The sequence below is a fragment of the Cyprinus carpio genome, chromosome B2 (assembly GCF_018340385.1).
Source record: "Cyprinus carpio isolate SPL01 chromosome B2, ASM1834038v1, whole genome shotgun sequence".
In the NCBI taxonomy this organism is placed as follows: domain Eukaryota; kingdom Metazoa; phylum Chordata; class Actinopteri; order Cypriniformes; family Cyprinidae; genus Cyprinus; species Cyprinus carpio.
In genome coordinates, this window is record NC_056598.1 from 20,103,098 (window position 1) to 20,118,431 (window position 15,334).

Below are 15,334 nucleotides of genomic sequence, written 5' to 3' on the forward strand. Positions count from 1 at the left end.
AGGCTGAGAGTGAGATTCAGAAGTTTCAGGAAGTGAGTCAGTTCAGTAAATTTGTAAATTTCATCTGGTGAAAGATACTTTAGATTGATTCGTGATTCAATAACTTGTGAGTTTGAACTGTTTTATTAAAAGAGCTAATTTGTGTGTTCACGAATCACACTACATTGATTGTGCTGTTTGTTTTTTCATACAAACTGAGATGTAGTAATGTGTTTTTGTAGTTTTCCGCAATATCTGGGCTGTATAACTGAATTATATTCAATTCTGACTGAAAGATCATATCTCAGGGAAAATATGCGGTAATGTGGACAGATACAGTAATGGATGTTTTGTGATAAATGATTGGTCCGGTGTTTGGGTTCTGTTGGGATGTGAGCCAGATGAGAGGCCAATCATTGTGGTAATCTGTTTTTTATCTAAGTCAGCAGGCATCACCACAATTTCTCATAACGAGAAAAACTGATGCCAGCAGATTTTCTATGAAGCACTTATGCCAGGATCGTCCATGTTGCGTGACCAACTGTCTGATCGTATGTGCAAAGTCACTGCATTCAACCTTATAGTAAATGTCAACTTGAAAACAAGCAAAAAGCTTGTTGATTTTAAACCGCACATTTCAGGAATTGATTTCTTTGTATCTTTCTCTGGTCTTCAGCACAGAACTAAATAAGAATGTGTGTACAGTACATTACAGGAGTAGCTGTCTCTTCCTATCAGTCATTTTCTTTAAGCTTTTATGTAGTAGTATTACATACTTCATTGTATTATACTCTGAGTCTGCGGTCTTTATATTGGTTTGCTGTAAAACACATATTGATTGTACAGGCATATCTATAAATATATAAACATATCACTTTTGTTCAAATGTTTGGGGTCAGTAAGTTCAGTTGTTTGTTTCTTTTATGTAATATTTTGAAGGAAAGTAATACTTTTATTCAGCAAGGACACATTTTCAATAAATTGAAAATAAATAAAATTACACACAAACCAAAATTAGGCCATTATGACTTGATATTCTTTATATATATTGCTTTTTTTTCAGACTTTAATTCAAAACTTTGGGGTCAGTAAGAATGTAAAATATATTAATGCTTTTATTCAGAAATGATGCATTAAATTGATCCAGTGTGACAGTAATGACATTTATAATATAAAAGGTTTCTATTGAAATATTAAGCAGCACAATTGTTTTTAGCATTAGAAGCAACATAAGTTTTTAAGAAATGTTTCTTGAGTAGCAAATCAGCAAGTTAGAATGATTTCTAAAAGATCATGTGACACTGAAGACTGGAGTAATAGCTGCTGAAAAATCAGATTTTCCATCACAGGAAGATTTGAAACAATATTTGAAATTTTAAATGAACATTTTGAAATTTATTTAAAAAGAAAACAGTTCAATTGTAATAATATTTCACAATATTTCTGTTGTTTTTACTATATTTTTTTGATTGAATAAATGCAGCCTTGTTGAGCATAAAATACTTCTTTCAAAAACACAGTACGTATATGTCTGATATGTCTGTATTTTCTCTTCTGGTCTCATCTTAAGACTGAATTCTCATTAAACAGCCCAACCATGTGAGTAATGTCAAGGTGTGGATGTTGTGCAACTGTGGCGGTAGTTCAGGTGTGAAGTCTAGGTGTGTGTGTGGAAGTGTTTAAGATGTTTGTGTAGTCAACTCATCCCTCGCTCCTCAGCTCCTCATAGGGCGCTCCCCATGGTAACACTCTCACGGGGACTTTGCATTGGCCAGCCCTCTTTCTTGTTTGTCACATCAGCTTTCTGTGTCCTTTTTAACCTCACCTGAGCTACAGTGAAGTAGCTCTATGCCTGCACCAAAAAAATGAAGTGAAAAATATTGGATTGGAGTCTTCGATTCTTTTCAGGAATGCGTTAATACCCTGATATGCTCTTGGGATACTCCTTCAAGTGGATCTTTAGTTGTTTTTCGTAGGTATAAACTTTCTTTCTGGATGCAGGGAGAATCTGGAATTTGTTTCATGATAGATTATATAATAAATAATGTTTTAATTATGGTAAAGAAGTAGAAATTGGTTATTGTGTTTGTGTGTATATAATGAAATGGTTGTTTTTATCGGAAACACTCACTCTCTTATGTTTGACTGCCTCCCTGTGGCCATACTCTGTAATTTCTTTATTATTTTACTGAATGATTCATAGGAGATTTTAATCAATCTTTCTGAGCCAAAACTATTTGTTCCAGTTCTCATTTGCATATTGAATCTCCTGTGGCTGGGGACACTGTGTAGCCAGTGAGGAAGGGGACTGAAATATCAGAATCGGAAGAGAGGATGTAATTATTACTAAATGATCTGGCTGAGTCTTAAGTAATTGAGTTAAAGTTTCTGTATTTCTGTGTGCTGTTGTAGGTCACGAGGCCTGCCCAAATTGAAGGAGTCCTGTTCCCATGAGTCTTTGCTGACTCCAGGCAGTGCTGTCGAAGCTCTGGATCTGAGTATGGAGGAGGACGTCTACATCAAACCTTTACACAGCAGCATTCTCGGACAAGACTTCTGCTTTGAGGTACAAACTTCACCTCTTAGCATTATTCCCATGATCACATTGACATTTATATGTAGACCACCATTCAAGTTTATGAAAGATTTTTGATTCGAAATAAGTAATATTGTGAGATATTATTACAATGTAAGCTAACTGTTTTCAATTTTAATACATTTTAAAATGTAATTTCTTCCTGTGATGGCAAAGCAAAATTTTTAGCACCCATTACTCCAGTCTTTAATTTCACATATTCATATATTTAGAAATCATTCAAGTATGCAAATTTGGTTCTCAAGAATAATTTCTTATTATTATTAATGTTGAAAATTTTTGTGCTATTTTAAGATTTTTTTGGAAAACAATCAATTTTTTGGCATTCTTTGATGAATAGAAAGTTCAAAAGAACATTATTTATTTGAAATAGAAATAAATGTTTTTATTCTTGCTTTTGATTAATTTAATATGTCCTTGCTGAATAGAAAAATTAATTTATTTCAAGGAAAAAAAAAAAAAATCTTACCAGCCCCAAATGTTTTACTGTGGTGTAACTATCTTGACATCATAAGCACAACCACATAATATTTTGGAAGGGTTATATTGGATACAGTTCAGTTATTTATAACATCTGAATTAAATGAATGATTTGCTTCATTTGAATGAATTGATGAATTTCTCGCCCTCTTCATGTAGGTGGCATACTCGGGTGGAAGTAAGTGCTTCAGCTGCTCCTCTGCTGCTGAACGGGACAAATGGATGGAGAACCTCAAGAGAACTGTGCAGCCTAATAAGGTGACCATAACATGCTTTTTTTTTTTTTTTTTATCAATGCAAAATCATGCATGCTTGTTTTATACTTAAAATGAGCTTCTGTGGTTCAATCGTTGTCATTCCGTCACCAGGACAACTGCAGACGAGCAGAAAACATCCTCCGTTTGTGGATCATCGAAGCCAAAGATCTGCCACCGAAAAAGAAGTATTTCTGTGAGCTGTGTCTGGATGACGTGCTGTACGCCCGCACCACCAGCAAAACCCGCTCTGACTGCCTGTTCTGGGGGGAACACTTTGAGTTTTCTGGCGTTCCGTCCATTAAGAGCATCACTGTACACATCTATCGTGATGTGGACAAGAAAAAGAAAAAGGACAAAAACAACTATGTGGGCCTGGTGAACATACCGGTGCAGGGAGTAATGGGAAGGCAGTTTGTGGAGAAATGGTATCCGGTCAGCACCCCCACCACCAGCAAAACCAAAGGTGGAGGCCCCTCCATCCGTATCAAATCTCGCTTCCAGACTGTCACCATCCTGCCCATGGAGCAGTACAAAGAGTTTGCAGAGTTTGTGACCAATAACTATACCATGTTGTGCTCTGTGTTGGAGCCTGTCATCAGCGTGAAGAACAAAGAGGAGATGGCCAGTGCGCTCGTGCACATACTGCAGAGCACGGGACGGGCGAAGGTATGATGCCAGTTGAGATCTCAATACCTTAAACTAGCTATAATCACTTGTTTATGACTAGACGTTGATTGAACTTTTTTTATTAGGACTTCCTAACGGATCTGGTGATGTCAGAGGTGGATCGCTGTGCTGATCATGACGTGCTAATCTTTAGGGAAAACACGCTAGCCACCAAAGCCATTGAAGAATACCTCAAATTGGTGGGACAGAAGTACCTACATGATGCATTAGGTAAGTTAAACGTTTACCTTGGTGTATTTATTAAGAAGCCTGTGTAACAAGAAGACCCTTTACTTATATGTTTGTGTTGCTTTGTAGGAGAGTTTATTAAAGCCCTTTATGAGTCAGATGAAAATTGTGAAGTAGACCCATCAAAGTGCTCCAGCAATGAGCTTCCAGAGCACCAAAGTAACCTGAAGATGTGCTGCGAGCTGGCCTTCTGCAAGATCATCAACTCTTACTGGACTTTTTCAGTTCCTAGAACTTGACATAATTTATGTAAAACAGAATCTTCAATAGTAGCTAAGTAGAAGCTTGAATAACAACAGAAACAAAGTCAAGTAGGGTTCATGGTAATTAAAAACTGGGATTTTCTTGTGCATAGTCTCAATAATTCTTAATTCTTCAGAAATTCAGCAAATGGAAAAGTCATAAATTGTTTTTCCAGACCATTGTTATAAATTCAGATTTACACTACCATTCAAAAGTTTGGGGTCAGTAATATATTTATACATTTTTATAAAGTGACAATTACGAAGACGGTTATAACAAATAATGTACAAAATTTCTATTTCAAATAGATTCTTATGAGTTTTCTAACTAAGTTTTCAACATGGATAATAATAACAAATACTGATTTCTTAAGTTTCATGTGACACTGTCAACTGAAAATTTAGTTTTGCCATCACAGGAATAAATTAAATGTTAAAATATATTTTTTTAAAATGTGTTTAAATTGTAATAATATTTACAGACTTGGCGAGCATAAGAAACATCTTTCAATAACATAAAGAATATTGCCGACCCCAAAGTTTCGAAAAGCAGTATATGTTATATGCAGTTCACAGTGTTTCTACTGGTAACTAGAAATACAGCTTCATTGCTCTTGTTTGTAGTTTGTTCATATGCTCATGCTTACAGTTGCATTAGTTCCATCCTAACCTGCTGCTGTGCTCTGGTCAGTGTTTTTCCACGGGAACTGAAGGAGGTGTTTGCATCATGGAAGCAGCAGTGTCATGCTCGAGGGAAGCAGGACATCAGTCAGCGTCTGATTAGCGCATCGCTCTTCCTGCGTTTCCTGTGCCCTGCCATCATGTCCCCTTCACTCTTCAGTCTCATGCAGGAGTATCCAGACGACCGTACCTCTCGAACACTCACCCTCATTGCCAAAGTCATCCAAAATCTCGCTAACTTTGCCAAGTATGTCAGGAAAACTCTTCATACAGTACACATTGTTTACTTCATAAAATTCATATTAAATAGTTTCAGATTTTGATTGTGAAAATGGGAATTTGAGTCAAAATGGCTTCATTTTGTTATGGAAATCAGGTGACACTTACATAATCAGTGTATGGCAAAATTCTCATTTAATATTTTGTTAATATTGGAATATTCTTGTGTGTGTAAATGCAGTCATCATGAAACTGCCTTTGAGCACTCAGTACTTTTGAATTTCTTATGCATATCATATTCTCTGTTATATCAGATTCGGAAATAAAGAGGAGTACATGGCATTCATGAATGACTTCCTGGAGCACGAGTGGGCTGGTATGACCCGTTTTTTGCTCGAAATCTCAAATCTTGAGACTATCTCCAACACCCCGGGCTTTGAGGGCTACATTGACCTGGGCCGTGAGCTGTCGGTGCTACACTCACTGCTGTGGGAGGTGGTGTCTCAGCTGGACAAGGTACAGAAATCCCTCCAAACCATTATGCTGCAACAATACCTCTTACAACAAAATCTACCGTAGGCTAATGTCTGGTTTTAAAGAGATTTACAACAGCTGAGCTTCAATTTGTTCAAAAGGCGTGACAGTGGGGGGTGTAAAAAAACACACCTGCCTACAAGAGATGTTATGTAAACCTCTTGCACTCAGTAATTTTTTTTCCTTTAAAACGTTTGGCATAAAAAATAGTAATTACCAGGGCTAAAAAAAAGAAAAAAGGTTTCTCAATTTTAAACGATTCTTATTTTTACGAAACAATATTGATTCTTAAATCCCAAGAATTAGTCTAACCTGTTTTCAGTTATTGAACAGAACATTGTAGCACACATCGCATCCAATAAATCGCAGTAAGCTTTGTGATTTGTTACTTTTGATTAGGGATGCACGATAAATATCAGCACGATATTAATGCGCATCTCGTCAGTAAAGCCGGTTCTGTCATTTCACGTGGAGCAGCATTTACTACACAGAGCCGTTGTTCACTGACAAGCTGCACAAAACCATGAGTATATTCTGTACGTTTTGCACAGCTTGTCAGAGAACAACGGCTCTGTGTAGTAAATGCTGCTCCACGTGAAAGCACGCACGTGTAGAGATTTACCGCTGATTACAGAACTGGCTTTACTGTTAAGATGCGCATTAAATAACGTGCTGATATTTATCGTGCATCCCTACTTTTGATATTAAATAAACTTTCAAATTTCAAATTCTGTGCATTTTATTGCAATATTCAAAGAATGTCACATTTACTTCAAAAAAAAAAAAAAATTGGTGACCATAAACTTTAGTCAGCTAGAAAAATGAATATAAAATATCAATACAAAATATAAATATAAAAAATGAATACAAAATAAATATCTGCACCATATAACATAATCATTATAATTTTTACTGTTCTTCAGTATTTAAGTTTGCTTAAATCCATCAAGTTTTTCTGACAGCCACCATTTAAATGTTTATATTTCAAATGTTAAATTAATTGGAATAGAACTATAATTATGTAATTTAAAGTTAACTTTTAGTTTATTTTAGTACTATAATTTTAACCTTCAATATTATAGTGATGTAGTACCAACTGCCTCTCATGAATATTTTAGCATTAGTTGGGGGATTTTTTTCTTTGAGACATAAGCAAATGCAATATGAACACTACTCAACATAAAAAAAAAAAACTGAGTGCACATTTATGTATTAATTAAGAATGGCCGTGTCTCAAAATCAGGAAGCACATTTCATACCTCAGAGGTATTGCCGCAAATGTCTTCTGTCAAGCTGTGTGCTTCATGTCAGTAATGCTTGATCCCCACTAAACGTTTTTAAATGTTCAACCTGACATTGCAATACTGTTAAACAGCTGTGTGTGACCAAAAAAAGCTTTGCTTTTGTTTGCAGTGTTAATGTCATAACTCATTGTTTAGGTTAAGTTAGCCTCAAGGTTAATGTTTGTTTAATGGCATTGGACACAGCACATTCACACCCTTCCCCTAACCCTTGCTGACCTGTTGCGTCTGGAGAATGGTTTTGTTTTGACTGCAATTAAAACCTCCCTGCACATATGTTTGTTTCCTGCCATGAGTTAATTCATCTCAACCTTTCTTTTAACTCGTCTCAGACATAACCTTCTGTTGTTATTTGATGCATGGCCTGCATTTGACCATTTTTACCTCGTTTGTTTCTGTTTGTTGTTTTTGGAACTGCTTTTGTCATTTTTGTAGAAGCATGTGTTTGGTTTTTCTTTTATTTATCCCTAATTTGACTTTTTTTTTTTCCTTTTTTTTTCTCCTCTGTTTGCCCATGCCACTATCCATTCCACCCTTTCCTGTCCGACACACTGTGTCTCCATGGTTACGCTGTCCTACCACCAATGCATTATGGTGCCTACTATCTCGACCAACAAAAAAAACCCTCCTGCCAACCCACCAATCTGCCATCTGCACCCTCAAACTCTCGGGCTCCATGTGTTTGCCCTCTGTGGTCCATAATGTGGTTACGCGCCAACCCAGGGTGACAATTCCTTCCTGCAGGCGACGGTGGCCAAACTGGGGCCCCTGCCGCGTATACTTGGCGATATCACCCGCTCCCTGTCCAGCCCCACCCCCATCCAGCAGCAGCTCAGGCGCTTCCAGGACCACAGCTCCGCTCATGACATCAGTGGGAGCGTGTCCTCAGGACTGCAGAGAATATTTGAAGACCCAGCTGACAGGTAGGACATTACTGGATTTAATAATTTTTTCTACTTCATGTATGACTCTTGCGCTATATTCAAAATCACCTAAAGCCATAATTTGTGTGAGGAACAAACTGAAATGATTTGGTTGTTATTCCAAAATTATAGTAGTTACTCACTCATCCACAAGATCAAACTTGGTGCGTTCCTAAAAGGAGGTATGTATTGTATTGTGAAAGTGCCAAGTTTGAACTTGTGGAAACATGAACATTTTAAAGGGCCATTTCTGGTTATAGATGCAATGTAATGGAAGTAGCGACAGATATTTTCTTATCTATTGTGACTAGACATGTGCCGGTATTCGGTAATGCGATATATCATGGTAATGAATATGCATGATATTGTTATCGTGGGCACTTCTAAATACCGTGAATAATTATATATTACAAATAAATCAGAATTTAGAATGCATTTTAAGAATAATTTTCCCATCAACTGGTCAAAATGCACAACACCGCTGTATGCTGCTTGAAAGACATGTGCGCTGTGATGTAAACAAGCACACATAAGAAGCACATGGGGGAACATGTGAGAGATGCAAATGAAAGCACATTCATTCTCTGACAGCAGATGGCGCTAAACTGCAGAAAATGCAGCCTGGAAATCCCATAAATAAAGCAGCTGTTACTTTCTAAAACGTTTTTAAATAGATTTAAATAGCCATTTAGATTTTGTGGATTTGCTATGGTGTTCATTACAGCGCCAAATACTTAAATATTTAGACTTAATAGGCTATTTATTTTCAAACTTTTTTTACATTTTAATCTGGACTACAACATGCCCTAGTTTGAAGGTGTTTTGATTCTTTATTGTTCATTCACACTTTACATTAGGGCTTTATTAGTTAACATTAGTTAATTCATTGGTTAACATAAACTGCCAATAAAAAAAATCTTCTGAACATTCATTAATCTTAGGTATTCCAATATTTAATAACATGTTGTTAAAATCAAAAGTTGCAACTGTGTTATTTAATGAGCTAACACGAACTAAGACTTGACTGTAGCAAGACTTGACTTCTGTAGCAAATGTAGCTATTGCTCATTGTGAATGTTAATGCATTAACTAAGGTTAACTAATGAGGTCTTATTATAAAGTGATACCTATGGGTCTTTATAGTTGTTTTGCACTTTAATCTGTTTAAAACTTTTAACTTTATATTTTTCTGTATTGCTTTATTGTATTTAAATGTTCAGTTATTTTTGTTATAAGAATAAAGTTATTAAGCCTGTTATACTTTATTCACTTTTTAAACTAAATTGCAATACCGTGATGATACCGTATACCGTGATAAAAGCATTAGCAATTAATCGCAACATGAACATTAGATACCGGCACATTCCAAGTTGTGACGTACATCTGAGTGAAGCAGGTTATTGAAAAGATCAAAAATGTAGGGTGGGAACTCTTTTCATTTAACCAGAAGATTAAGTTATGACAATTTTAATGATAAATGTCCACAAACCACAAAACCAGTAATAAGGGTCAGTTTTATGAAATTGGGATTTATACATCATCAATATTTGGCCGAGATGCAACTATTTGAAAATCTGTAATCTGAGGGTGCAAAAAATCTAAATATTGAGAAAATTGCCTTTAAAGTTGTCCAAATGAAGTACTTAGTAATGCATATTACTAATCAAAAATTAAGTTTTGATATTTTACAGTACGAAATTTACAAAATATCTTCAAGGAACATGATCTTTACTTAATATCCTAATGATTTTTGGCATAAAATAAAAATTTATCATTTCGACCCATACGATTAATTTGTTGACTATTGCTACAATTGCTATACCCATGAGACTGGTTTTTGGTCCAGGGTCACAAATTAAAAGGTCAAAAGAAAGAAACGTATGCATGGATGAATCATTCACAATAGTTTAGATGGTAGATATAGGGTGAGTTTCCCTTTCATGCCATTTCATTTGTGACGTATACCAGACTTCTCTAAAGACTGCATTTAGAACTGGTCTATCCAGTCAATAACGAATGAACTGAACCAAGTCCCGTCCTACCATTTTTTTTTTCTTTTTTGGTAATCCATTTCACTCAGATGTACATCACAATACAGAAGAAAACATCTGTCCTAACTTGCATTTCATCACCACTTTTAAAAAGGCTTCAGAACAGATGCTGACAAGCCTACTTATATTTCTCTGAAAAGGCAAATCGGTATCGGACAAGGATAGATCACAATGCATTGTAACACCAAAGTATGAATCAACATTACATTAGCACACATAAATTTCCAAAACCGCTGAGACTTTAATTGAGACCATTAAAATAAAATGTGCAATATTATTACTGCATTACTCTCATATATTCATTTTTCTATATCTTGTTCCTCAGTGAAATGAGGAGCATCAAATCTCCTGTCCAGGAGCACATGGAGGCATTAGTCCGAGGGAAGCATCCTCTATTGGGTCAGCAGTCCTCCACTCACAGCATGAGCTTCTCTGACAAAGAGGAGCGAGACAGTCCACTACCGAATGGACGCAGTATATCTCTAATGGACCTGCAGGACTCTTATGTTGCACAAGGGCATCCGGGTCCTAACTCTCTCAACGAAGCCCCACCTAGATTAGGCCGAGTGGGCTCTCAGGCTTCCATTGGCCCTGTCCCACCTCCACTCCTCCACCAGCCCCCCGTCCATCCAAAAGTTCCCCAACTAAGAGACAACTTGCCACAAAGTGCCCCGCAAGTGCGACGCCCTATACACCCCTCCCTCAGCCAGCAGCGTAGCCTGCAACCGCTGTCTTTCCAAAACCCTGTTTACCACCTCAGTAACCTGCACGCACAATCCACACACTCAACCCAGTCCACGCACTCCGCCCAGTCCCTGCAGCCGGACTCCAGCTCAGAGAACCTGAGCACAGGCAGCTCTCGAAGCGCCAGTCCCAGTGCGTCAGGGGGCAGGGGAGCTACTCCCAGAGCACGGATGCCCTCCACCAGCAGCGTGGAGGAAGAACTCACCCGCAAAAGCATCCAGGGACTAGAAACGCCTCCTCCCACAGCACGCTGGCACCCTCCCCTGGCAGACCAGCACTCGGGAGCCCAGGTTGTGGCGGTACCGAGGCAGAGCAGCGCAGGTACGGCACATATCGTGAAGGTGGAGCAACAGAGTCGAGGACTGGGGCTGTCGGCAGGAAACGCAGGGGCGCGAACTCCAAGATCACTTCCTCACAGCACTTCTCTGCGTAGCAGCAGCAGCGTCAACACTGAACCCATGCAGCAAAGTGGTGAGAGATCCAGACAGCAGTCCACGTGCTCCAGAGACAGTCCGGTTCCAGGAGGAAGAGGCACCAAACAGGTAAAGACCGAGATGAGGAAAGAGAGTTGACTTTATCCAGACATGTTTGAACCCAAATAATGCTTTCTTTGCATGTGTTCATAAGTACAGTCACCTGTTGAGTCAGTCACTATATCCCCAGTGGAGCGAACAGCAGCATGGATCCTGAATAATGGCCAGTTTGAAGATGAGGAAGAGGAAGGAACGAGCAAAGATGATGCCAAACATGTAGAGAAGGTACAAAAAGGGGAAACTGCTGAAAATTTGCTTTAGATAATCACTCTAGTATGTTTTAAGAGGTTATACTCTTTTTCTCTGAAGTACGAACAGGAAATCTCAAAACTGAAGGAGCGTCTGCGGGCGTCTAGTCGGCGACTGGAGGAATATGAGAGGCGGCTTCTAGCACAGGAACAGCAGATGCAGAAGCTGCTCTTGGAATACAAGGCTCGATTGGAGGACAGTGAGGACCGTCTGCGCAGACAACAAGAGGAGAAAGACAGCCAGATGAAGAGTATTATCTGCAGGTGAGTGTATGATCAAATTTACAGTATAATATAAAGGAGTATATAATCTTATACTTTTGGTTGCAAACTTCAAAATACAGTCTAAATATTTAGTAAATGTTTAGTGAAATCCTTTTATATCTGTATATTTGCTGATTAACAATACAATACTGTATAAAGGCTGTTTTATCTTATAGTTGTTAAGTTTAGGTATTAGGTAGGATTAGGGATGTAGGATATGGTCATGCAAAATGTGCTTAATAAGTGCTAAAAAAACAGCCAATATGTTAATAAGCATCTAGTTAATAGTGAGAATTGGTCCCTTTTAGTGTTGTCTAAAGTACAGACTTCAGTATCAGTCAGTACTGAAATTTTAAAAACGTCAATTTCCTGCTAACATTGGAGCACCGTTGAGCAGATTCTGATTGGCCATTGTGTTCACGCGCTCAACAGATATGACTGTGATTGGCTACAATGATCATCGCTTCACACTCTTCACCGAGCGCTCACACAGGAGCGTTTGAAAGCAGGCGTCTGTCAGCGGGTCCGTCTATGTGCAGATATATTAGGGATCTGCTGATAGACGCGGCTTTCAGATGCTCCCGTGTGCTTCTGTGCGAGCGCTCGGTGGATTATCGTGTGAAACGATAATCATCGTACCGAAGTCGACACTTTTGACAACACTAGTCCCTATACTAAAGTGTTAGCCTTTTACTTTTTACCTTTAATTTGTGCATAAACAAAACTATCCAACTTAAACAATAAAATCTGCAATGTCGAAACTATTTGATATTCTAAAACCATGTGAAATCTGACAAGGTTTTGTGTCATTGTGGCTCATAGGCTGATGGCCGTGGAGGAAGAACTGAAGAGAGACCATGCAGAGATGCAAGCGGTCATAGACGCCAAACAGAAGATAATCGATGCACAGGTATTGCAGATGACCATGTTAACCAGCATGATAAATGCAAGGGAACTTGAGTGAGAGTTTGGAGATCATCTTAGTCTACTGTCTGGTTGTGAGGAGCTGGCCTGTGTGTGCTGCACAGTGGTATGCTTTGAGCTTCCTGCTAAACCTCAGATGGTATTAAAGCAAACAGGCTGCTGACTGGCTCGTTGTTACTGTGTCCTACTGAATTTCAGGTCGCTAATGGAACTGAGGTAATACCAGCAGGCAAGTACATGCAGACAGTTCTGCTCCTGCAGAGCAGCTAGGCTTATGTAAGCGCACCCCGATCCAACACCCATGCCTGGCCTGAACCTTTGCAACACTCAGTCCTCCAAGCCATTTTGTTTCTCTCCACTTCAGATGATATAATGAAACGAAGGTTAAATGTGAAGTGTGTAGTTTTTCAGTGTTAAAAAGACGCTCATTCCAAATTGCACAGAGATCGCTATAACAAAAATGTAAAATAAACATATAAATGTGTGTGTGTATATATATATATATATATATATATATATATATATATATATATATATATATATATATATATATATATACTGTAAAAAAATATATATATTGAATTGGGTATAGGATGCAAAACGTAAGCTAACCAAAAAGTTTAATTATATTAATTTTAACTAGAAATGTATACATTTATCTACAATCAAACCAAAATTTATTCAGACACCTTCAAGATTTCTCAGATTATCGTAGATTATTCGCTATAGTTTAGAACATGGTAATAAAATATGACAGGAACTCAGGGTTAAACTGTGTCAGATCAAATTCATCTTGATAATGTCAGATAACTTTGAAGGAAAGGTATGTATTGAATTCGTTTGAATAGCTGTCAGCTGTTAAATTTAAGTCCATAATTAGAAAATTCCAATTTATGATGAATTTTGTTCAGTCTGTGGTGTCAAAAGGTCACATTAGCAATTAAAGGAAAAACACTTTAGATAAATTTTTCGGTACCAAATTTTTATAAATTTTACTAGTAGTCCACTGTATGAAGAATTATTGGGTATAATAATGTATGTCAGTTTACTTTTTGCTATCCTCCCTTAAATTGAACAGTAATGTCTTCCACCCAATAGTAAAAAAATATCAGAAATGATATCTGGTGTTTGAATAATTTTTGGTTTGACTGTATAACATGATTATATTATTGATGTTACATATTATACATATATTCACTTTAAATGTTATTTGTTTTATTTAATTTTATTCATATTTAATTATTTATTAGATATTTAAAAGGATTGTCCACCCAAAAATGAAAAATCTGTCATTATTTACCCTCATGTTGTCCAAACCTGTTTTTTTTTTTTTTTTTTTTTTTTTTTAAGGATAACAGAAGAATATATTTTGAAGAAGGTTGTTAACCAAACAGTTCAAATTGACTTCCATTGGTTTTGTTCATACAGTGGAAGTCAGTGAGAACCAAAATTACCAACATTCTTCAAAATAGTGTTGTTGTTTTTTTTTACTGTCCACAGAAACAATATGAGGGTGAGTAAATGATGACAGAATTTTCATTTTTGGGTGGATTTTCCTTTTAATAAGTATTTTAATTTATATTAAATTTAAAAAATATTTAAGTGATTGTAGTAACAGTTCACCTTAAAGTATGTAGGATTTCTAATCAGGAACTGAAAAGTACTTCAGGCAGAATGAAACTGTCCATGACATCATTAGTGGCATAGAAATTGCACACTTTACCTTTAAACTAGATACTTAAATACGTTTGCATACTTAAACTTTTCAGTCAAAGCCTGTTAGAGATTTGACTTTGAAATTCTCCTTGTGTTTGGTAAATGTTCCTGCTTTAGTGTGACGCTGTTGAGGAATGTGTGTTGATAGGGATTTACTACCTGCTACCTGTGAGCTGTAGCTTGGGCTGCTGTTTTTTATTTTCTCCTTTTTATTTTTGCTTAGTCATTTCCTTTTTGCCCATGCTGCCACACTCCCAGCACTGTAGTCGGTGTGTGTGTGCACTCCACAAGTCGCCACTGCCCCCTGCAGATTTACTTTATAGTGTAATGATGGTCTCTGTTGTCTGGTTTTTGTCTGCATCTGTTGCTTATACAGGATTTGAGTGTCCTGTTTTTTGCTGTTCTTACAAACTTGCTCTTTTGCGTGTATGTGCTTGTAGCCTGACCACTGTCAGACTGGCACAAATTATTAATAGGCCCTATTCACATCAGCTATTATTTGTCTTTTTCAAATTATCTTCCTTATGAAATGAAGATAGAGTTGATTTGGTTATATTTTGTTGAAAAATATACACAATAAAACATGACTTGCATTATTTACTTTTTCACTTTTTTTGCTAACATATTCAGTTTCACCATCTATGTCCACCATTTTCCCTTTTGGACAGTGCCATTTGTTTACGATAGTATTTTATTTGTATTGAATCTTTTCAAAGGAATATTCATG

General features: G+C 37.1%; 1 protein-coding gene across 6 annotated transcripts in view; it reads left to right on the plus strand.

Annotated features, from left to right (window-relative positions):
• The window catches only part of LOC109107929 (ras GTPase-activating protein nGAP-like), an 85,360-nt gene that overhangs the window by 68,153 nt on the left and 1,873 nt on the right, over positions 1–15,334 (plus strand). For 5 of the 6 annotated variants that reach the window (XM_042718560.1, XM_042718558.1, XM_042718562.1 and 2 more), the window contains 12 exons: positions 2,392–2,545; positions 3,215–3,313; positions 3,424–3,978; positions 4,065–4,209; positions 4,297–4,441; positions 5,161–5,397; positions 5,684–5,885; positions 7,928–8,127; positions 10,504–11,464; positions 11,549–11,680; positions 11,765–11,967; positions 12,790–12,877. In XM_042718560.1, the coding sequence (XP_042574494.1) occupies positions 2,392–2,545; positions 3,215–3,313; positions 3,424–3,978; positions 4,065–4,209; positions 4,297–4,441; positions 5,161–5,397; positions 5,684–5,885; positions 7,928–8,127; positions 10,504–11,464; positions 11,549–11,680; positions 11,765–11,967; positions 12,790–12,877 (3,121 nt within the window). The remainder of the gene's footprint in view (positions 1–2,391; positions 2,546–3,214; positions 3,314–3,423; positions 3,979–4,064; positions 4,210–4,296; positions 4,442–5,160; positions 5,398–5,683; positions 5,886–7,927; positions 8,128–10,503; positions 11,465–11,548; positions 11,681–11,764; positions 11,968–12,789; positions 12,878–15,334) is intronic. The other variant, XM_042718559.1, reaches the window with a different exon arrangement.